We start from the raw sequence: 24,376 nt of genomic DNA, 5'->3' as shown, positions 1-24,376 counted from the left end.
CTCTCTCTCTCTCTCTCTCTCTCTCTCTCTCTCTCTCTCTCTCTCTCTCGCAATCAGCGCGCCGTCGGGTGCAAACGCCCCGAACCGGACGGCATTAATGACTGCGGTTGTACGTTCTCACCGACTGATTTAACATCCCTCCGAGGGGATAAGGTCGGGTCATCTCGGGGAGCCGAGGACTCGCGGTGCTCTTCACATCCGGCTGACTTCCCCCGCGTCTCATGTTCCCCGTTGTTCGCTGTTCGCAGAACACGAGAGCGAGGGGCCAAGGGCCAGAGGGGCAACGCAAATTCCTTACGACTTGGCCGATGAATTTATAGCTTCGCGAGCGTATCCTCTTAAACTTCAAGAGAGAGAAAGAGAGAGAGAGAGAGAGAAATAAAGAGAGAGAAAGATAGAGATCCGGTAACGTGAATCGCGTTCAACTTAACGCTATCTCAGATTTTCCTGTCATTAATCGCAGTAATCGTAACTAGAGTTCCTCAAAAGTCAGAGTTAGAACATCGTTCGCCATTTGTAGAGAAGAAGTGAGTGAGTGAGTGAGAGAGAAGCAGAGTGCAAAGTCTCACTATTTCAGTCTTAGAACTTTTTTTCATTTCTACTCCGTTCTATTATAGATGTTTTAAGCCCTAAGCTTTATGCTTTGATCCCATTCTACAATAAGTGATTTAAACCCTAAGCCTTAAGAAATTGATTAATCAATTGTGAGGAGAATAATCGCTTATGATTGATCAATTTCTTAAGGCTTAGGGCTTAAGTCATCTATTGTAGAATGGGACTCAGAGTTTCTCTCTCACTTCCATTCACGTAATTTCTAAAGATGACATGCAGGCCGCAGACCAATCCGAAATCATCATGCTTCGTCCCAATTCTGACCGGAGAGAACTCCAGTCGAGACTCCGACGACTAAGATTGAACTTGTCGCGAATCCACGTTCGCATAAAAGTCTCGCACGATCGCAAAGGACGTGTCCTTCCCGGCGGCTTTTCGTCGCGATGGGATCTCTTTCGCTGCGGTCGTTATCACGAAAGGCGCAAGAAAACCGCTTTTCCTTTCGTTTCGCGGAAACGAGGTCGCCCGGACAGTAAAGAAACAGATGCTGTATCGCGAGCATGAAAAACAAGCTTACTTACGGCGGTTACGCGGGCAGCAAATGCACACACAGAGAACGCGTTTCTTAACACACTGTATACCGTTACGGTAGACTTTCCGTGGGAGTGCGCGCGATCGGTCCCACGGAACGATCAAGGTTTCGCGTTACCGATTCGCGCGCGAGCTGTTCGAGAAAGGAGCAGCGCAATCGCTCGCTCGCTCGCTCACTCCTTTGCCAAGCCGGCGTCTTTCGAATGCGAACGCGCGAGATCCCGCCGATTTTTTTCCCTACGTCGCGCGAAACCTATCGTCGATCGCGATAAGATCGCGATCCCGGGCCCATGGACGTAGTGGAAGAACAACGCCTCGTGGCTTGCGTCGTGATTCTGCAGGAACGTGTGAGAAATGGGCGAGTGTGTGTCGCGCGTGAGAGCCGATTCGACGGGGCGCGATTTAACCCCTCGCCGATTCTTCCCTGCGATGTCTGTCGCTTAGTTTCGCACCTTTTCTTGTACGTCTCCTCGCTCGAGACGGTAACACAGTTAGTGATCAACGATTACGATTAGAGAAATTAAAAAAAGAGGAAAGGAGAGAGAAATAAATAATTTATAAAAGAATTTAGATGAAAAAAATGGTATTTCAATGTACCAAATAATAAATATTTTCGGAGAAAATATTTTTTTTCTCTGAAGCGCCAAGTACTACTCAAAAGTCTCAGGCTATGTCAAAGAATTGAAAATCCCGAGAAAAAATCGCCGCCTCCCTCGAGACGCGAGATACAAAGCGCGGTGCAGAACCCCAATTACGTTTGCTCGCTGTTTTCGATGAATAAAAAAGAAAAGGAAAACGGCACGTTTCACAGCAAGGTCGACGTCTCGCGCGACACCTTCGCCTCCTTCATAAACATTCCTGAAATGAAAGGGGCTCTAGACTTACTCTCGAGGAGAGACCTTCGCGTGCAAATCTCTCTCTTCGTCTATTCACATCGAAAGATCGGAATTTTTATTTTTTCGAGTGAGTCCCATCCTCTGCGTCGACGCAGATACACGCGCACATACAGTCGCGTGGGTGTGAGAATTCACGACGATCTCTTAGAGAGACAAGTTTCCAGAATCAAGAATCGGATTAGAAGCGAGAAGACGCGGAATCGAGAGCAGTGAAACTCAACGGCACTGCTCGAGATAGTCCCGAAATAGTTGATGGAGGGTTAACGAGGTCATCGCGACAATCTATCAGCCGTCGAGTGCCGACAGCAACGTCAGATCAGGCTTGGTGTTTGACCTTCGTCGACGAAACGAAACCAGGCTTCGATCGACCTCGCTTCCGGTGCGGCCGTCGACAGTACCACCCGATTCTAGGTGGTGACTGCTGGCGTTTTGCGATTCGCAACCTAGATTTGATCAGGCCTGCCTATTCGCGCTCCTTTTCATCAATTATTCTACTTCACTCTCTCTCTCTTTCTCTCTCTCTCTCTCTCTCTCTTTCTTTCTCTCTTCGCGACCTCGACTCACAACGTTACGCAAGAAGCAATTAACCCGCCCAGGAGAAGTGTACCGGCCGAATTGTCGTTAGAGAGCGCACGGATAACGTCGTGCCACGTGTATCAGCTTCGTCCGCCTTGTCTTTCTCATTTCACGCCAACTGCCGGGCGATGTATAACCTTCGCTTGAGGGTCAGTCTTGGACGTCTAGTTTCGTCAGCGCCGTCGCCGCGCGATCGTTATAGCCGGATCGAACCACCTACGTTCTTATTATTATTGCGCTCGTGAGATTGCGAATACGTCGCGCGGGAACCTCGACGAACGAGTGAGTGAGTGAGTGAGCGAGCGAGTCGTCACGTTCCCGCCACTCTTGTCGACTTCGCGCAATCGTTAGCTGCTAATCGGCGCGAAAGTGCCGGCCACTAGTCGGCCTTTAATCGAGAGTGAGAAATCTCTGTCTGTTCTCTATCTTCCCGGTTCTTTTTTCGCGATTCTCCGCGACAATGACGACGACACGTGCCAAATGTCCGCGGAATTTTACGAAACCGGCTCTCCTACCACGTCCCGCGCGTCACAAAGTGACGCATCCCTGCAGATACGCAGGAATGCAACAAGAGAAGCGACAGGCGCCAGGACGCTCGTATCGCGACTTCTTTTTCCTCGTGACTCATAACATTTCCGAAATTTACAACGGCGCCTGGGGATAGAGGACGCTGCGTGGCGCGAGGAAATCTGCATTCCTCAGGGTGGTTTCACGCTCGACCGGTATTATTCCCGACGCGGAATTGTCCGCCTATCTTTAGACACCTCGACCTTTCAGTATCTGAGATCCAACGTTTGATATTTATATTTTCAATATCTCGAATGGTCGAACGAATTCCTCTCGAATTCTTTGCAGCTTGAGAGTCGAACCTTCCGCGTGCAATGTTGGGTCAGTATATGTCACAAAAAATATCACTGCACGTGGGGAGTTGAAATCGTTCAATTCTATCTGTATTTGAATTTTCATTCCAAAGTTCCCCCGAGTCAAAATTTTCATCTTACTTTCAGCCTCACTATTCCATTCAACACGTATTTTGATGCTAAAGAAAGTGAAAAAAGAAATTTCAGACATCATCAAAGTAGGAGTAAATTGTATCATTAAAATTAAATCTATTTTGCTAACTTAGCTCCTGTTGCGTTGTAAAATTTAAGGTTTAATATAGGGCCAAAATTTCAACTCGCGCGAGCCGAGTAGGGAAATCTATTACCGTCTATTACACGGAAAAAACAATTCTATTGGTGCAAATTTGCATCAACTGCGAATTTTCGGTTGCTCAGAGATCAGACGAAAACTCGGCTGTAGGAACAGAAAAATCCCTTCATGAGGCTTCTGTATAGTCAATTGTTCTCAGTTGCCCCAACCGAGTTCTAATATCATTGAATGTTCAGACAAATATTTTCGGTTGCGACAACAGAAATATTAGTTTTCATAACAGAGATATCGCTTCTGATCATCTAATTTTCAGTTGGTTTCTATTTGGTTGCACAAACTGAACTTTTTTGCTCGTACTTATTCGCGAAGCAACGCAGAAGCTCAATATCCTCGTATAAATCAGACTTAGAGAATTAAGATCAAGAGCGAGGATAAAGAAGAAGTACTCTGGAGAGTCGGGATATCCCGACTAGAAATTTGTAAAACGTCTATTTATCCCTCGACTACAAAAACTTTTTTACTATAAAATTCTCCCCATATATCACGATTATCGCGGCTGCAAAGCGATTTCACAGTTATGGATATTTTGCTATCATTTCCCCTCACGTTTTCCTCCGGACTGTTGCGTCTTCGAACTCGTGTGAAAAGCACGAGGTATCGAGAAGCGAATTGGACGTTTCCCACCCGCAACTGTAAATTCATGGCAAATAAAACGGCTGACCAAGGCGACGCGCTCGTAATCGTATTCTCCGTTCGCACGAGCACGTGCGAAAGTGGCGTAAGTCGCGGATTTCGCCGAGTCCCGCGCACTCTCGATATAGAGACTCGGACTCGGCCTCGCGGCGATGCAGCCTACGGAAAAGGTGAAACTCCGTTTCTCGGCTACACCGCTGATTTCGAGGGCACACACGTTTTGTTTATACTTCGCTAACACGACTGCGATGTGCGTTTATCGATCGACTGACTGCGACTCGATCGCGTTTTTATTATTTCGTCCTACCTTTTATTTCTTTTTATCATCGCTATTTATTATTTTATTTCTTTTTCTCTTTATTACTTCCATCCAAAAAAATATGATCTTATTCTCAGCGGAAATTCTCTCATATGTGGCCTCAAAAGGATTTTTCTAAGACCAGAAAGATATTTTGCTATCATTTCCTCTAACAGAATAGATATTCTAACATAAATGTGTTCTAACTGTTATTTCTTGTAAACTCATATTCTAAGCGAAAACTCTTACTGAAAGAGTAAGTTCCTCTTCCAATGAGCTATTAGTCGGAAATTTATTGAATATTATTCCGACTTCTTTTCTCTCTTTTGATTCAAGGAGTCAGAAAGAGGGAACTTCTATTAAGAACAAAACTTGTACTGTAGATGAAACACGAAATTTCTCTAACTTTATCATTTTTGTGCTCAGAATATTTCCCTTTTATTTTTAAGGGAATCCTCTTGAAGATTCAGCATACACTAAGATTAAAAATATCTGAAAATTAATGAATATTTATTTAATGAGAAGAGAATTCCGCTAAAGATAGGATTATACTTTAGCGTTGTTCTCTGTTTATTTTTCGTCTATCTGTAATTTATTGATTTCTAAAAATTTCGCACAATATCAGATGCTAGTTTGCAAAACGCGATAGAGACACAGACTGCTTTCGAGACACGACTTTGAGCGCGGTTTCGAAATGGAGGCAAGATCCGCGGAAAGCAATTCTCCAAAACTGGACTGGCGTATATCACTTTCAAACGATAAGCGTACCGTGAGATGTATAATTAATCTCACCGCGGTGTGGAAATGGGAATGACGCAATGGGCCGAGGTTACGAAGTTAGTCCGATCGATGAGGCACGGTGGAGGATGCGAAGCTCCGTTTCTAATTACGGCGCGCATGCAAATCGCGCGTGTGTGTTCGCTGTAGCCTTTGAAGATAAAAGAAAGGAAAGAGAAGTTATAGCCAAGCGGCGCAATTACTTTGGGCACGGTTATTATTTATATCCGTGTATATGTGTATGTGACATAATCTCTCATAAATAATGCAGCGTGTCATCGTCATCGTCAAGCGAGCACAGTCTCGCTGGGTTTTCGGCGGAGTTTTATGAAGAAATCGAAGCATGATTCATTCATTTTCTCTCTGATCCCCCTCTGGAATGTACAAAGAGCACCGTTTCTTCGCGTTCGAAATTGAACGCGTCTTGATATATCGCCGCTGTACATTTCTGTCCGTGCTAAAGTGCTGTTTTCAATGTACGATAAGTTTCTCTCCCCTTTTCACACACACACACACACACACACACACACACACTCTCTCTCTCTCTCTCTCATTCTCTGTTTCACGCACTCTCCGCGAAGCCCTCATACATTCTCACAGCTTTAACGCGCGGTTCCGACGAGCGTAGAAAACGCGCAGCATACATCATAATTTCGTCTCGGCCGGCGCGAGTATGCAAAGGAGGTGAAGAAGTCGTCGAAGGAGAGTGTGAAACCTGGTTTCTCGATGCACCGCGGTTTCGAGGGCAGTGGAGAACGCAGTTGCAGCCAGCCGACGTCGCGTTCGTGGCTTTATTTATAGTATCGATGTTAATTGGCAGGAACAAATATCGCGGGAAATGATCGAAGGAAGAAGAAGAAAAAAAAGAAATCAACTCGATCCATTACCGATTCACGTGGCGTTTCTAGTTGGGCAGCGCGCGAAACGCCTCGATGAACACGACGCGATAAATTGTAATTTGCCAGGAACACATGCCAATTTTCTTTGTCGTTATATTTCGACAATAAACTCTTATTGTTCCAAGGATAATATCATTTTCATGCTGTGATAAAAATCTGTGTCGAGAGAGACATATTTTGTTAAATTTATTAACTGGAATTAATGCAATAACAATTTATCGTTTTAATATCGAAATGCGAGAACGTGTGAACAGCCCGTTTATCTCGCGTCGACCCTTGTACTTTCATCTCCTTCCCCCCCGTGTACTTTTTGAATTATAAACGGCCCGTTGCGATGTGTCTTGTCGACATTTCCGAACGAGATCGAGGACTCCGCTCGCTCGCTGGCGGCGCAAGTCCGTCTTGGCGTTTAACGACGGGAACGCAGGAACGCGATTGTTAGATATTAAATCATTACATGCCGCGTCTCGGGTCTTGGGGCTGAGAACGTGGGCGGCGGTCCTGCCGCAAAAGGATCCCTGACCTACGACACGAGCCTGTACGTCCGTCGAGGGCAATAAACCCACCTCCGGCAGTAAACAGGGCCTCGGGTTTTAACGAGAGAGCGAGAAAGGAGGGTGAGGGAGGAGAAAGAGAGAGAGAGAGAGAGCCCTAACGCGCTCATACACGCGCGTCCATCCCTCTCTCTCGTCCACCTAATTTATGATAAATGAAAAGGTGGGTGGCGTGTGCTTGCACGTCGAACAAACATGGCCTCGCGCGTGTTCGCGGCGTGATCTATGCGTCTCCAATTAATTTGTAACAAGCGCCTCTTAAGGCGTGCCGGCCGTTTCGCAGACGTAAGAAGGCGAGATAAAGTGAGACAGAGAAAGAGACAAAAAGAAAGACAGAGAGAGAGAGAGAGAAAGAGATTTGAGCTCATCTCATCGAGCAGAAAAAATTCCGAGCGTAAAATGCCCGCTTCGGGCATTTTTGAGAAACAGTGCTTCTCAAAACTCCCGTGCTGACAGCTCTTGTGATTTATGGCATTTTGCGTGATCCTTTCGCCAATTGGTAACGGAATTCTCTCGGGGTTTTCAGAAATCTTTTAGACTCATTTTATCGAATTATTCTAAATTTCTTAAATGATATAATACCTTTTAATATGAATAATTCAACGAGAATAATTCGCACCATGAAAGATACGATGAAATTTGCAATTTTTCCTTTCTATACTGAGAAAAAAGGAACTTGAAAATTCATAAGATATAAAATCTATTGACAGAAAAAAATAAACTTCATTTTGCAGAAACAGATTTTATATCCTACAAATAAATTTTCAAATATTTTTCTTTGTCAGTATGCTGAAGACAACGTCCTACGCGTTCAAGATATTAAATTTAATACTCCACGTCATAAAGTCCTAATTTGACATTTCAAATTTAACATAAAATATAAACGTCAAGTATACCAAAATCGATATGTTTGCTTTAAAAATCTATCAGAGACCGGAGCGAACAAATTGGACGACGAAAGTCCGTATTTGGGGAGTAAAACGCTCGGGGAGAGCCTCTGGGGTCTTTCATCACGGCATAATCGCGAATAATTTCTGTCGGGACGATAATTTGTGTCGTGCGTCTCATACGTTAAGTACGCGACCGAGATTACGCCTCGTAAACATCGCTATTACGTCCAGGAAGCGGAGAAGATCTCGATTTCACCATGCGACAGAATCTGCGAATCCGCGAGCACGCGAAACGTCAAATCGACAGGCGCACGTGTTGCCCGTCTGCGTGCGATTCTAGGCCGAAAGAAGGCCTGATTGAGGCACCAGACGAAGCCGCGAAACGAGCGAGACGCGGGACGCCGCGATAATGGCAAAGAGTACTCGTCGTTTGACATTTGATAACCGGTAAGAGCCGCGACGCGAAACATACGATTACGTAATTAATCGCCGTTGAGCGATTCGCGCGCGTGCATGGACGGGGAATCCGCATAAGAATAGGCAGAGGTGTCCTTCCAGGTGTAGAACGCTAGAATGTGCTCGCTGAGGGAGCGTGTAATCGGAGTTTCTTACGAAATAACGGCACGCGAAGAGTAATACTTTGTATTGTCCGCAAAAGAGAGAGTAAGAGGGAAAAGGAGTCCCACAACGAACCCGAGCTCTTCTCCCATCGATACTTCCTTTTAATTCTTTCCGACTTTGTACTTATTAATTTTTCTCTCAATCTCATACTTGTTAGTTTTTTATTCTAATTTCATACTTCTTAGTTTCTTCCTCTAAAATTTCACACTTCTTAATTTTTTCCTAATTTCATACTTATTAGCCTTTCTCTTTCTTTCTTAGTTACTTCTTTCTGCTACTTATTCATGAAATTTTTCTGCTTTGGTTTCCCTCACTCAAAAATTGTTTCACCTATTTCTTTATACTAAATTTTTTAATGTATAAAATTTAATTATCTTGATGATCTCTAATTCATCTCTCTCTCTATTTAAAGTCGCCAGATTCTATCTGAGTTTGAACCTACTCTCTCTCCCGAGGCTCCTATTTCGGAACCTCTAATTAGGAAATTACCCATTTGCTACTTGTTTGAAGTGCAAAGTGGGAACTCAACTCCCATAACAGTTAAACCTATCGCGATTCTCTAGAATCCGCGAAGGTTGCGTAACTGCAGTCGAAAGTAGCAGGTAAAATTTCCACTGCGCGAGCAATTGCCTGTACTTTTCTCAACGCGCCTTATCTCGAGTCAATCTGCCTCTCCTCCGTCGCGCGAAATGATTTTCGTTTTAACCGAGATTTGAAGCAATTTTTGTCTCCACGATCGTCCGGCCAGTCTCCCACTCGATTCACTTTTCCTCCCGATCCGTCGTCTCCGAATCGTTCGCGAGCGATTTCGTACTCTTGGTATTCCGAATTGTTATCCGTCGTTCATAAATTGTGAACAACGACACGCCAAAAATCAGTTTTACTCTTTAGCGCACGGTGTAAGGAAGGAGGGAATTATCGTCTCGTCCGTGTAAAGAACTTAACAGCCGCGAGGCCGTTCCCGCGAATCGGCCATTGTGAACTCTTAAAGATAACGACCGCGCAACTCGCGTTATTACCACATTCGGTAACAATTAGCTGTTCCCGAGAGCGAGTAATGATCGTTCCGAATAGTTTACGACGTGGGCAGAGAAGTATATCGCCTACGGAACGCGCGGCCGCGTACTTTCGCATTTTGCGCGCCGCGTTGCCCGCGGCGCGCGATTGATTATCTACGTATCCGCTGCGTGCCCGTAATGGGCGCTAATATGTTATCGCCGAGCTATCATTCGTTGTCTTAATAAAATCACAAGCGTACATAGAAAAGGAAATAGAGAGAGAGAGAGAGAGAGAGAGAGAGAGAGAGAGAGAGAGAGAGAGAGACAGAGAGGAGCATAAACTACTCGTCAAAATCATTATATCGAATACGAAAGAGCGCCACACCGAGAAACACAGAGGTTCAACTTTATTTTTCGCGTATATCTCTCGCAATTAGAGAAAATTATTCGTTAACTCGGCAATAATACATCAACGTATGATTAAGAAATACCGTTGTTTCGTACTTGGCGCGCGTTTTCGTGGAAAATTTTACATAACTAAAAATCAACGTAATTATTTGCAAAATGATAAAAGACTTTTTTGTTCAGTTTGACTTATTCGCGTGTACAAGCACACGTCAGCATACGTCGCAACTAGAACTCACCATATCGTGCATGATCATCCGGCAATTTTCTTCAATTAAAATCTCGAGATTTATTGTGAATATCGCAAAACGGTATGGAACTCTTACTCTCTTAAAGTGAATCAGTGAATAGTAATTTATATCACTGATATAAATATAGCACTGAGCAGTTTCACTGCTGTACTTATAGCTGTAAATCAGTGTATATTTACTGCTTTCAATGATGTTTCACTGATTCACTTTAGGAGAGTATGTTCACCTTAACCTCCATTCTACGTTTACCACGACACTCTGTGTACGTACAACCATTTTTTTCTCTCAGTGCGTTCTCTTACTTCGTGCGTTTACGCAAAAAAAACTATGTAGCTTCTCGAGCTAAAAATAACCGTGGCAGATAAGATGTTTCAGTGAAATAGGGACAGCTAATGTCGATACTACCGAAACTAAATTTATTCGCTATTTAAACTTAGGCGCTACAGCGAGAAATATTAGCTGCTAGAAACAAATGACTGCCAAAATGACTGTAGCAAATGATTGTAGCTGTGCGATAAACTTCTTTAATATATGTATGTGTACGATAAGAAATTTAGGAATAATTGCCATTTTCTTAGCTACTTGATATAATGTGCATTTTTAATGTTACCTAATATATTTGTATTTCATAGCGAATGCATTTTAGCTGTCATAGCCAATTCTTAGTAGTGACAGCTAAACGATTAGCCTTTTGACTAAGTTTGAATCAGCTACGGCGGTTTAGCTGATATTACAAACAAGGAACACTAAGCAACTCAAAAATTCAAAAAATTTTGAAACTTTGTGTGCAAGTAGAATAGTTTATCCGTAACACAAAACTATTTTTTGTTCGTGCGGAATTACAATTTTAGGGAGTGAAACACTCATTTGAAAAAAATCGGTTTTTTTCTTTTGAAGTAAATATCTTCGAAACTATAAGAGATAGAAAAAATTTTCCAAAGTGAAAATTAAATGATTTCAAGAGTACTTTAGAACTATAATAAAAAAATTTTTTAAATAGAGATCGGGGTCGAGGGTATACAATAAACAATTAAAAAAAATTTTTTTATTATAGTTTTAAAATACTCTTGAAATCATTCAATTTTCACTTTGGAAAATTTTTTTCTATCTTATATAATTTCGACGATATTCGCTTCAAAAGAAAAAAAAACCGATTTTTTCCAAAAGGATGTTTCACCGCCTAAAACTGTAATTCCGCACGAACAAAAAATAGTTTTGTGTTACGGATGAACTTGCACACAAAGTTTTAGAATTTTTAAGTTGCCTAGTGTTCCTTGTAAGTAATTTTTTTGCGTATCTACGGCCCGACTAATATCGCGGATCTCGCGGCCGATCTCGCTTTCGCGATATTTTCCATGGGGTCGCGGGTCGGCCGGCCAGCGCACGGGGTGTTCCTCCGCAATTACCCCCGTGGTGGATTTACCGTGCGTACGTGCGTGCGTGCGTGCGTTTCACATACGTCGTCCATTAACGTTGGCTGCGCGGCTCCATCGCGTTATCCATCGCCGCAGGATAACTCCTCGCGCCCCGACGCGCTGCCAATTACCCGGAGAATTTACCGTAGCCGACGCACCGATATCGGTTCCTGCGCTCGCTCGCCCGTCCATTATCCTTGGCCGGAGACCGGCCGCCACCGCCACCGGCCCACCGCTTCCCTCCCCTTTGCCGCCGACGGGAAATATTCGCGGTATGCGAAGGAGAAAATATCAAGTCGCGCGGGACAAGCTCGTGAAAATCCAGCGACTGCGAGTGTCCGCAATGCCCTCCCTCCCTCTCCAAACACGTTTTCAGGGGTCGAGTACGTGCTTTTTCGACCGCCTCGACTTTTGCGACCTCGCGGAATTCGCGTTTCGCGACGACGTGTCCGTGTACATTAAGCTTCGTTGAGGCCTTGACATTTATTAAGCGCCACCTTGCGAATCTTTCTAATAGCTCTCGTCGTGTCTGCACTCGGAGGAAAGGACATGGTGATGGCAACTGTGCAAGTGACAACTATACAAGTTTTGCATGCGGGATTAATGCATATAGTTTAATAAACTATTTTGTAGTTATTGCAACTAAAACCTGAATGCTCACGGGCAGTTATTATAATTTTACATATAAAACTGCAGTTGTCACCATCATGTCTTTTTCTCCGAGTGCGGATACAATACACTGAGAAAAGAATATTAGAAAATTTATTTGTGAAAAATAAAGTTTGTTTCTGTGAAATAAACTTTTATTCCACAAAAAATTTTTAAGTGTTTTCTCAGTAAATAATTATGCGAGATAAGATATATAATAACAATATTATACAATATCATACATTAAATTGTGAAATCAACAGTAGAACAGTAGAATCAACTGCAATACTTTTATTTCAATGAATTCCAAAACAGATATCCAGACAAGAAAATTTATCCCCTAAAAAACAAATTCTCTCTTAATGGGTGCGTTGCGAAACTCATTGAAGAGAAAAGTACTGCGATCTTTCTTCCCCACTGAGACTATAAGTGCGGGTATACCGCTCGTATATTTTTGTTTCTTATTTATTTAAAAGGAATACGGACCGGGAACGTAATAGAAGAGAGATGCCCGTGTAACATGATGTACGCGCAGCCCGCGGTAAATTCTCCCGGTAATTGCAACGCGCGCGCACGCTTACCAATGGAATCCCCCCTGTGGAAGGATAATAATAGCCGGGGGAGTGCTTTCAGCGACATAAACGGATAAAGGATTGGATGAAACGCGCCGACGCCGCGGAGGTCCTCGCTTCTCCGCGCGTTATATCCGTTTTCACGGCGGTCAAGAAAAAAAGAAGAGAGACAGAAAGAGAAAAGAACAAGTTAAAGACGAGAGAAAAAGAGCGAGTGGAAGAGAGAGAGAGAGAGAGAGAGAGAGAGAGAGAGAGAGAAGGAGAGATCTATAGCTTAATTCCACGACGCATCCTCCGTCTCGACTCGATCATCGAGTCGTTGTTGTTGCATCATCGACTCATCCTCTCTTTCTCTCTCTTCGCTTGTCTCCTTGCTTGATTGCTGATTTAATGTGAACTCTCCCTTCCTCCCCCGCTTCCTTTACGTCGATGTGCGACGGAAGAATGGCGAGTTCTTCTCGTCGGCGAATAGGTGACTCTTTTTATCGGCGATGCTTCGTGAGAGAACGCGGAAGCGCGGATAATCCTTCCGCTGGGAGAAATTATCTCTATGGGCGTATAAGTGCAATTGTGCGAGACATTGTCCCGTGTATATTATATCTTGTTTACGCGTTTCGTAATAAATTCGCTGAGCTTTTCCTCCTTGACTTCCCTACACTCTCTTGTGCCTCGTTAATTCGCAGTTGCATTTTCTGGTATATTACATTCACACAATGAGAGAAAGAGAGAGAGAGAAATATCTGAAGTATATATATATATATATATATATATATATATATATATATATATATATATAAACATAGTAAAAATGATCATAAACATGAAATAATTTTAACTATATTTATTATTACTAATAAGATTATAAATATGAGATAATTTTTACTATATTTTTTACTATTTACTATTTACTATTTTTATATATTTACTATATTTATGATATTCATTTAGGATTTTTATTATATTCATGGTCACTTATGGTAATTTTTGCTATTTCTTATTATAATTCTCATCATAGTGCCAGTCTATTCCGGAGGTATTAAAATTGTAATTTTTTTTCTACAATATTTTCTCCATGTATATATTGTTTTATGTTAGAAAGTAAAAGTTAAACTATATTGACGTACAAAGTAAATTTGGACAGTTTTGTGAGCCGCCAATTTCATTGTGTCCAAACCGCGTGTCGCAATCTACCGTATACAACCTTTCAGGATCGACATTTTCATTCGTGGGGTTAATTTTCACTCGCAGATCCGCGAGACCCACCCACGTACACGCTCGTGAGCAGCACGTAGCATGCGAAGAGCGCGGCAAGGTCGAGCGAATCGCCACGTGAGCGAAGAAACAACGCCCGTAAATTGGCGAGGGAGGCAGGAGGGGCGAGAGAGGGGCGCAGCATATTACTCGCGTAATTCGCTAAGGCTATTTTACGAACGTCCGGGGCAGAAGGTGTCGATAACGGGCAGAGAAAAAATATCCCGACGCGCGATTCACGCGCTCGTATTCGATAAGCTGCGTCGCGCACGACGTCGTCGTGTTTCCCGTGATGTCTCCCGAACATTACGCGATCGTCGCGGGAGAGAACGCTCTTGCAGTGAATTTTCTCGCGTAATTGCGACGCGATACGACGCGGATGCGTGGGCGCGCTGATGGAATCCTGAGCGCAGGATAATGGGACCGGGACGCGTATTCAATGCGCGCGAAGTCGTGCAAGAGCGGATCCGGGGCAGAATCGCAGGAGAACGCAGAGAGAGCAAAATCGAGAGTCTTTGTTTTCTCTGTCTCTGTCCCGGATCTAATTTGCACAATCTGCATGAATTATATCCGCGAATTTCTTGCATATTGTACACGCGAAAATAATTTTCGCAAGTTGAATAGGACACCGTGCTGATGGTAAAGATAATTGTGTCTCGCTCCTGACTGGAATATATTTTCATATCCAAATTGACACCGCTATTTTTTTATCAATAGTCTATTCGAATATCTTTCTTAAAGAGACGGTTTGAAACTTCCCATAACTTCTTGGAGATATCTCCAATACTGGAAATATCTCAGCCGGAACAGACTGACGTGATATGTTCCGACTCACGAATGTTAATATATTCCGGAAAAATCCTCACCGTGTAATTACTCGGAATTTAATGCAGAATTTAATGCCTCGTGTGTAATGTTATTGTTTAATTCATTTTTATGTTTTCTAACATATGTTTATGCGATATATTATTTCTGACATTGAATTATATAATTTTCGAATGCTTTCCGGAAATGTCTCCCTGAATTTTACAAAAATAACACTTGGATTATATAATCCAACTGTAATTTTCGCAAACAATGCTAATTCTTTTTCCTTTTCTTTTCTACGTATGCACATTCGAGGAACTTATATTTAAATTTCAAAGTAAGAAAAAGATTGCGCTTTTCTCTCCTCTCTCTCTCTCTTTCACACAAACTCCTTTTCACAACTCTCCACTTCAGGGCAAGTATAGTTAATTACTCAGAATTTAATGCCTCGTGTGTAATGTTATTGTTTAATTCATTTTTATGTTTTCTAACATATGTTTATGCGATATATTATTCCTGACATTGAATTATATAATTTTCGAATGCTTTCCGGAAATATCTCCCTGAATTTTACGAAAATAACACTTGAATTATATAATCCAACTGTAATTTTCGCAAACAATGCTAATTCTTTTTCCTTTTCTTTTCTACGTATGCACATTCGAGGAACTTATATTTAAATTTCAAAGTAAGAAAAAGATTGCGCTTTTCTCTTCTCTCTCTCTCTTTCTTTCACACAAACTCCTTTTCTCGTGTTTCACAACTCTCCACTTCAGGGCAAGTATAGTTAATTACTCAGAATTTAATGCCTCGTGTGTAATGTTATTGTTTAATTTATTTTTATGTTTTCTAACATATGCGATATATTATTCCTGACACTGAATTATATAATTTTCGAATACTTTCCAGAAATGTCTCCCTGAATTTTACGAAAATAACACTTGAATTATATAATCCAACTGTAATTTTCGCAAACAATGCTAATTCTTTTTCCTTTTCTTTTCTACGTATGCACATTCGAGGAACTTATATTTAAATTTCAAAGTAAGAAAAAGATCGCGCTTTTCTCTCCTCTCTCTCTCTCTCACACACACACACACACACACACACACACTCCTTTTCTCATGGCTCACTACTCTCCACTTCAGGGCGAGCATAGTTGGGAATGTAGCGACTTTTTTCACGTCGACGGATAATACGGTCGAGGGCCGGCCGTAATGCAAGATACACACGCCGCTAGTAAATTCTCCTGATAATTGCGAAGTGGCGGTACACCAGAAGCGCGGGCGCAGGGGTGATCTCGCGGTATCCTGGAGAAAGGATAATAGCCGAGAGGGAAGCGGCCAGGATTTCCAAGCGCGCGCGCGCGCACAACTCTGAATATCGCGTGTACACCTACTCTCCGAGAGAAGAGCTTCGACCGGCAATACAAAACCTGCGGCGGCCGCGATACCTCGGAGGTGTATCGATTTTATTGCGCGACGCGATCGTACTTCCATCCCGAGGAAGAATACGTTACCCGAAGAGGCTTCAGGATACGGTATTCCGCGCGCGGATAACCCGTTGAAGATAACTCGCGATTTCGAAGCGCAAGCTGGGCAAGCGACGATTTCTGACCTATCGCTTTTGAAAGTACGGTATTACGAAAATACGAAAATTCCCTCTTTCCTTGACTTTTCTCTTCTCTTTCTCCCTTTCTCTTATGAGTCTTAGACCCGTATTAATAGTCATTACTTGAAAACTCGTCTCAAGTGAGATACTCAGATTTTAATTTAGAGTTAGATGAGAGTTTTTCAGAGTGATTCACGTCTACAGATATAAATGTCACACTTAACATAATTCAACTGAAAAACTTGAACCTGATTCTGTGTAAAAATCTGAGTATCTCATGTGAGACGAGTTTCAAGTAACGACTATTAATACGGGCCTTAGTCGGCTAATAAATTCAAAGACACACATTGCCAAAAGATGCAAATTTCTGATTTCTTTGACTTTTTCCTTTCTCTTTCTTTTATGACGAAATCGTAGTCGGCTAATAAATTCGAGGATACGCCTCGTGCGCCTCGACAGGACGCGCGCCGTTCCGACGGCGAGTGACGTCGTAACTCGGGATTTTTCTTAGAGAAGGTAGCTGCGAGCACTTAAAGGAGCGAACGCGTACGCAGTAATCTGCTCGCTCGTCGAAGCCCCTGACGCGAATACGCGATACGGCTTTAAATTATGAAGCGTAAACTGCATTCTGAACAGTAAATTATCCGATAGGCGACGGGATCGCGCGACTGTCCGCCTACGCGGCTCCACGTCGAACCAGATCCGTGTCTCTAATTCTGTGTAACGTTGCGCACGTCTAATACGGGCGACTGGTGCACGTAACATCGCATATCTCATGTCGTAAATTACTGAGACGATCGTAATCGCGAGAGAGCACTTTGCACGATTGTCCGCGAATTCAAGCTCTGTGCCGGGATACACCGCAATTCGTCAGTCTTCTGGTGAGTGATTATTAAATAGCCAACAAGACTGATGTCACTTCAACGAAAATGCGGCCTTTCCGATTGCCTTTTAGCTGAAGAGATCTTACACTGTTAAATATTGGAGGGTCAAATTTAAACCAATTTCTTGAGTTAAATAATATTTAGTTATTTTTAACTATCATGTGTGTCAAAATTTACTATTTTAACACAAAACATGTATTTAAAAAAACAACCACATCTAGTCAATCCATTTAAAACACAATATTAAGTCATTTTTTACTAAAACAAAGGTTACATTAACATGCACATAATAAAAAATAAACTAAATTTTAGTCAAATTTAATACATTTCTTAAGTTAAATTATTTAACTCCATTACATTAGTTAAATTAACGACATATTTAATAGGAGCAGTGGCGACTTATAGGAATGGTTAAAAATAACTCAAATTGAGTATAATTTGACACTACGGATTTAACAGTGTAGGTGGAAAATTTATCTCATCGCAACCAAAGATCGTAATACATTATTAATCAGAAATCCCCTCTACTTTAGGAGAGAGGGAGAGATTCTAAAGATATTTACATTTTATATATTTTATATAAAGGACTTCTCTCCTCTCCTATAAGATTGGGAGAGAAAGTAAAAACTTTGATTAAGGGAAATATGAAAATAGAAATAGAGTTAAGAGAGGCGAGTAGGATAGAAAGGAGGGAGAAGAGAGACATGGCGATAGTAGAAACTGAAAGCTGGGAACATAGAAAAAAGATACCGCCGAATTGCAAATCGACCGCAATCACAACGGCACTGCCTTCGAGTGGAGCAGCCGCGTGAACGCACGGCGAAGTAAAGACGGTGGCGCCAGGTCGGGGAACGAGTGCGCATTCGCGGATACGGTTCGTTCGCGGTCGGAATTTCTCCTTTCTTATTATTTAATATCTCCGAGCACGCGTGCTCTCGCGCGCCCGCACGTTCGCGGCCACCACAGCTGTAACGCGATGAATATATACATTCCGCGAGGAACACAGAAACAGGCCTTCCCCGGCACCGTCGCGCCTCCTACTCCCCTGTCTCCCTCGTTAACCGATGGGAACAGATTTCTGATTGCGTCCCCGACCGGCGGGCTGCTGAATGCTGAATGCCGCACATGGTGCAAGCGAGCACCTCCGGCGGATTTCGCAAAAGGGATCGTTTCCACCAAGCCAAGCCCATCCATCCAGCGCGCGTTGTTACCGAAATATAGCGCGCGCGTCACAGTACCGTTAACATTCTCCTTTGTTCGAATCTGGCGCCGAGTAAACGAGCGAGCTCGCCTCGCGATTAAACGAGCCGCGATCATCCGGCGATGTACGCGATCGAGGCCCTCGCCGCGGATCACGACCAGCCAGTTATGGTCACTTTCGGATTTCGCAAACCCCGCCACTTTCGGCGACTTGGGCGACGAGGAAAGTCCGCGCGTCGGGTTTCGCGATTTTTCAGGATTCGGCTGGCAAATTTTCCCGCCACGCACACAAGAAGAAATTGGCTGGACTAACCAAATGTCTGGTGAAATATGGACGAAGCAGAATTCTGTTCAGGTTTACGAGGGTCATAGAACAGTCTGGTTGACAAGTAATCAACTTGAATTCTGGTAACATCAACCAGAATTCGTAATTTCGTTTATATCTCGCTAGACATTTTGTCAATTCCACCAAACTTCCTCTTCCATGCAATGAACGAATCTTTTTCTTTCGTGATTGAAAATGAAAGTACCACTATTTAGATATTGGTACTTTAACTCTGAACATTCTTATTGTTTTAGTCCTTAAGAGAACTGGAGGATCAGATTGTCTGAAAATCGTACTTGTTCTTTCACAATTTTTTATAATAAACTGAATGAATATGCGAAAATGTTATTTTGACGTATATTTATACAACATATAAAGAGAAGAAAAATATAATTTTGGTGATCAAATACTCAATATAAGTATATGGTACATGCAGTTAAAATATATTTCGTTTTTCTTTTCAAGGTCGTTATTTTGCAATATCTCGGTAGTTCAATTAAGCTGAATTTTAGGTAGAAAATTTCCGTAAGCTTGTCGTTATCGTGTGAACCACTGACAAACGTGAAAATATTTAATTTTGAAATATTAATTTTTTTACTATAAAAGAACTGAAAATTTAATAATATTCCATTAAGATATTTGCAATTTTGTTAATTTTTACTCAATTTCTATTATAGTGGTTCACACAATAACGACAAGCTTACGGAAATTTTCTACCTAAGATTCAGTTCGAACCACCGAGAGTCAAGATGTTACTGCAAAATGACGACTTTGAAAAGAAAAACGAAGTATATTTTAACTGCATGTACCATACACTTATATTGAGTATTTGATCAACAAAATTATATTTTTCTTCTCTTTATATGTCGTCAAAATAACACTTTCGCATATTCATTCAGTTTGTCATAAAAAATTGTGAAAAAAATAAGCGCGATTTTCAGTCCCCTTAAGTATGAATATTTAAACTTCCAATATGGAATATCTTCTACGTTGAAATATTCGTATTTAAAAACCAAGACACAGCAAGAACTCGAGTGAGGAACCAGTGTTATCAATGTCTAGGCGTTGGCACTTACAGCTGTTCTACGCGATTCGCGAATCCTTTGAACAGAATGTTTGCGAACTCCCGACGACTTCACCGCCACCGCGCGTTGGGATTTCGCAAATCGGTCGTTTCGCATGCAAAACCGACCTACCGTGCTGTCGGATTGCAAAAGTCTTTCTTCTCTTTCCCAAATAGACGAAGAAGAAGACGAGAACGAAAACGCGCAGGATCGGCCGCGGTAGACCTCCACCGTTTGGAAATGTTAAATCACCGTCGAATTGCGTTTGCCAAGAGATTTCTCGCTATTAACCGTGTATTATGCACGTGTTTAACCGCTTAGATTCCTCGCTCGAATAGACATCTCGACTCGTTATCATCCAAACAACCGCATAACAGCGACCACGGGATTTGTTTAATCGCACGTGCCTGGACAACGCGCGTTCTAATTTTCACGCAATATCCTTTACCAAATGTATTTCAGAGTCTTACATCCCCCCAGATATGTACGCGATCTCCTCTGACTGACTAAATTTCTCGTGTGCTCATTATAGATACAAATTAAAATTATTCGCATAGAGAACTCCTCCCAAATTCCAAGTTAATTTAAATGAACCAACCTCGTCACGACGAGATACAGAGTAACAGAGCCGCACCGGTGTGTGTGTGTGTGTGTGTACGTGTGACAGATTTATTAGAGAAATTCTCCCCGAATAAAATTCGCCGGCGCATTCATGGCTCCCGCGCGCGCGCGTGTTTTGGTCCCCTCCCGCTCCTTTCGCACGATTAACACACTAATTATACAATGTATGTCCCGTTGAAATGAAGTCCACAGGTTCCCAGACACGCGCCGCGTTCTCGGCTTCCTCGAAGAGCGCGCGGAGATTTATCATTTCATCGAACCTCATTGAATTTGTCTCGAGTAACGTGCAGCGGGCGCACGATGTCTGTTAGTTTATTAAAGCGACCGACTCGGGTGAAAGGATCAAGCGCACGACGGCGTGCAGGATAACGCATTGTTGGTGTGCATGCTTCGCTCATGCAGAACGCACCTGTCAATTGCGTTGACAGAGGCGTACGGTGACGAAAAGCGCGGGAGGACTTTTGACGCGAGAGAAAGAGAGCAAATCAGAACGGTGAGCTCGGGGTGCGGCCCGGGGAGTCGCGACCTAACTCTTTAGCTCGGTTTAGCCGTGTGTGTATGATGTGTGTGTGTGTGTGTGTATATATGTGCGCCAGTTATCCAACGGCGCGGACATTACGTAAACTGACATTTTCGCGGCTAACGTGAGCTAGCGAGCGAGTGAGCGAGCATACGATTCCAGCTGGAAAGCCAGCGAAACGTGGCGTGCGCGAGGCTCACCGACGATGACGGCGGAGACCCGCCTTTCCCGCCGTGCTGACGTTTTCGAAAAAGCCCACAACAACAGACGGATTGTCCGAGAGCCGCGAGAGCGAAAGTAATTAACCCTGCGCGTCCCGCGAGGCCGATTTACAATTAGCCGTTGTTATCGCGCCGTTACGTGCGCGCACGTAATCGTCTAGGATCGCAATTAAGAGCTGAAAATGAGTCGCGGGAGTCCACGGAGATCGATGACTCGTGCTCACCCGACGATGAAAACGTCAAATGAATCGAATCGAGCGAGTTGCCATGCAAATGGTTACCAAATGACATGCGTCCTCGTGCGCGTTTAATGAGCAAATCTCGTCGGACGTCGCGCGGAGATACACGCGCTTTCGCACTCGAGACTGTGGCCCGTATTAGCAGTTGTTGCTTGAAACTTGTTCCCAGTGGGATTTTCAGATTATCGATTGTTCAGATTCAGGAAATTTAGGTATTAATAGTCGTTGCTTGAAACTTGCATTGGGTAAAATTAGATTTAAATTTAGAGTTAAATGCGAATATTTCGATTGAATCGCGATTGGAAATGTAATGTTACGTGTATTGTGTGATTCTATGAAGAAAACTCTTAGAGTTATATTCTAAGGAGAACAGAACTGAAAAACTCTCATTCAACTCTGATCTCAGATCTTAATATTTCATTTGAAAGAAGTTTTAGGTAACGACTATTAATATTGGTTAAGACCCGTATTAATAGTCGTTACTTAAAACTTAGTCGTTACACTTTTTCATAGAATCACACAATACACGTAACATTACAATTCCAATTGCGATTCAGCCAAAATATTCATATCTTAATCCGTATTAATAGTCATTACTTAGAACTTCCTAAGATTTTAGATCAGAGTTGAATGAGAGTTTTTTAGTTGAATCGCGATTGCAGATGTCACATCCTATGTAGCACAAAAGTTTGAAAAAAATTTCAGAAAGATTTTAGAAAGATCTCAAAAAAGTTTAATGTTTCTGAAAACTTTTTGAAACTTCTGTACAGGATATATTATATAATTCAACTAAAAAACTTTAATTCTGAGTGAAAATCTGAGTATCTCATGTAAGACAAACTTCAAATAACGACTATTAATACAAACCTAAATTCATATCTGAGTATCTCACGTGGGACATGTTTCAAGTCACGATTATCAATACAAACGTGAGTTTGAAGTGTATCGATTGTGCCGGAAAAAAGAAAAAAATAAGGGAAACCGAATAGATTTCCTTATTCCAGAAATTTCAGATTTTCACTCAGAATTAGATCCACGTTTTTTAGTTGAATTATATGATATATTCTATATAGCACAGAAGTTTCAAAAAGCTTTCAGAAAGATTTCAGAAATATTGAACCTTTCTCAAATCTTTCTAAAATCTCTCTGAAACTTTTTCAAACTTTTGTGCTGTATGGGATGTGATATCTGCAATCGCGATTCAACTGAAAAACTCTCATTCAACTGTGACCTCAGATCTTAGTATTTCATTTGAAAGAAGTCTTAAGTAACGACTATTAATGCGGATTAAGAGTTAGATGCGAATATTTCGGCTGAATCACGATCGGAAATGTCCAGGAATTTCCTGGGAAAAAAACATTGAGTCTGCGGGCTCCCGTCGGAAATCGCCGTGGCGTATATCGACAGCACCACCTCGCTCATCGAAAGCGCCGTGAATGACCGATAAATAAAAACGAGGAGAAGAGCTCTCGGTGTGAATGCGCGTGTACTTTCTACGCTTGCGATTCTACGCGGCTCGACCTTCGAGCGTGATTTCAAGAAAACGACTGGCTGGCCGATGCCAGACAGGTGATGCTGGAGAATTCGATAATTTCGTGCGCGCGCGCGCGCGCGAATAATTTGCTGAGGATAAATTAGCGCCAAGATGTGCGTAAAACTGCACGCGTGCGAGGATTACGTCGGTAGTGATTCAACTTCTTTGGAGCGTTCGCGAAAACGATACACTGCAAGAGGCAAGGCTTAAGCTGCGATAAAGTCGTAACATTTACCAAGCAAAGTCATTAATCGTTCGCATCGTGTCTGATTGTGCGCGCTCATTATGACTGGTACTTATTCACTTAATCTGTCACTTCTCGGACAGCACAAACTTCTAAAGATGTTCTTCAAGATGCTCTCTCAAAAAAAGACGTCCTATTTTATTTAGACGTCTTTTACGCGTCTTTCAGATGTCTTTTGGAAGCTTGTGTCGCTCGAATTTGACAGCTTGACATAAATGCTTAACAAAATGTTGAGTCTAAATTTTTTTAATTTTTGATGATTGCTTTGATCGTTCTCTTCTTTTTTTGCTGTTTTCCTTACTGTAATTTTGCTGTCTTATACTTGCACTTTGTTTTCTTTTTGACTTCTTGTAATCCCGAAAGGATTATTATCCCATTAATAAAGGATAAATTATATTGCGTCAGAGCGTGTCATATATATATATCCAAATATCAAATCAATAAATCAAATGCGATTATAGAAAAACCGGAGAGAGTTTTGGCCTGGTAAATGTTAAGACTTTATTGAAACTCGGCGTACACACGCGCCGCTAATGAAATGCCAACCGCGGTTGACGGAGGCGGCAGAACGAGAGACACGAAAGCGCGTTATTATGTACGAAGGAGTAAATCTACTCGGCTGACTCGGCGGCGGCCGTACGATTAAGCGACAGTTTTATACACACGAGAAAGTGTCGTTAAATTCAATCAATCGCTCGCGTAACGTAGCAAATTGATTAGGGGTGGGATTCATTAAACGCTTCGAGGAATTCTAGCTGTATGAAATTATTAACTTGGTGCAGAGAAAATGCGCTTCGCGAAGCATGTAAATCGCCCAGTTGCACCCTTTAAATTATACGCAAACAGGTGACACACTCACCCACTCTGGACGCGACCACCAGGATCAGCAACACGCCGCTCACGATTATCATCTTCCCTGGTCGCTCGTGGCCGCCGATGTAGGTTCACGATTCGTCCTGGTTCTGGACAGACAGAATAGGGGTTGATATTATTATTAAATTTGTCCGTTTTGTGCTCACACACACTCACTCTCTTTCTCTCTCTCTCTCTCTCTCTCTCTCTCTCTC

At 42.5% G+C, this 24,376-nt stretch overlaps 1 protein-coding gene across 4 annotated transcripts in view; it reads right to left on the bottom strand.

Annotated features, from left to right (window-relative positions):
• Nucleotides 1–24,376, bottom strand: part of LOC116849536 — a 97,711-nt gene that overhangs the window by 71,718 nt on the left and 1,617 nt on the right. For all 4 annotated transcript variants that reach the window (XM_032826765.1, XM_032826769.1, XM_032826766.1 and 1 more), the window contains exon 2: nt 24,169–24,271. In XM_032826765.1, coding sequence (XP_032682656.1) covers nt 24,169–24,220 — 52 coding nt within the window. In that variant the 5' untranslated portion in view covers nt 24,221–24,271. The remainder of the gene's footprint in view (nt 1–24,168; nt 24,272–24,376) is intronic.

Source organism: Odontomachus brunneus, unplaced genomic scaffold (assembly GCF_010583005.1).
Source record: "Odontomachus brunneus isolate Ranch 3 - 2012 unplaced genomic scaffold, Obru_v1 Obru_scaffold_118, whole genome shotgun sequence".
Taxonomy (NCBI): Eukaryota; Metazoa; Arthropoda; class Insecta; order Hymenoptera; family Formicidae; genus Odontomachus; species Odontomachus brunneus.
Note: the sequence above shows the minus strand (reverse complement) of the source record. Positions and strands in the feature narration are given on the sequence as shown.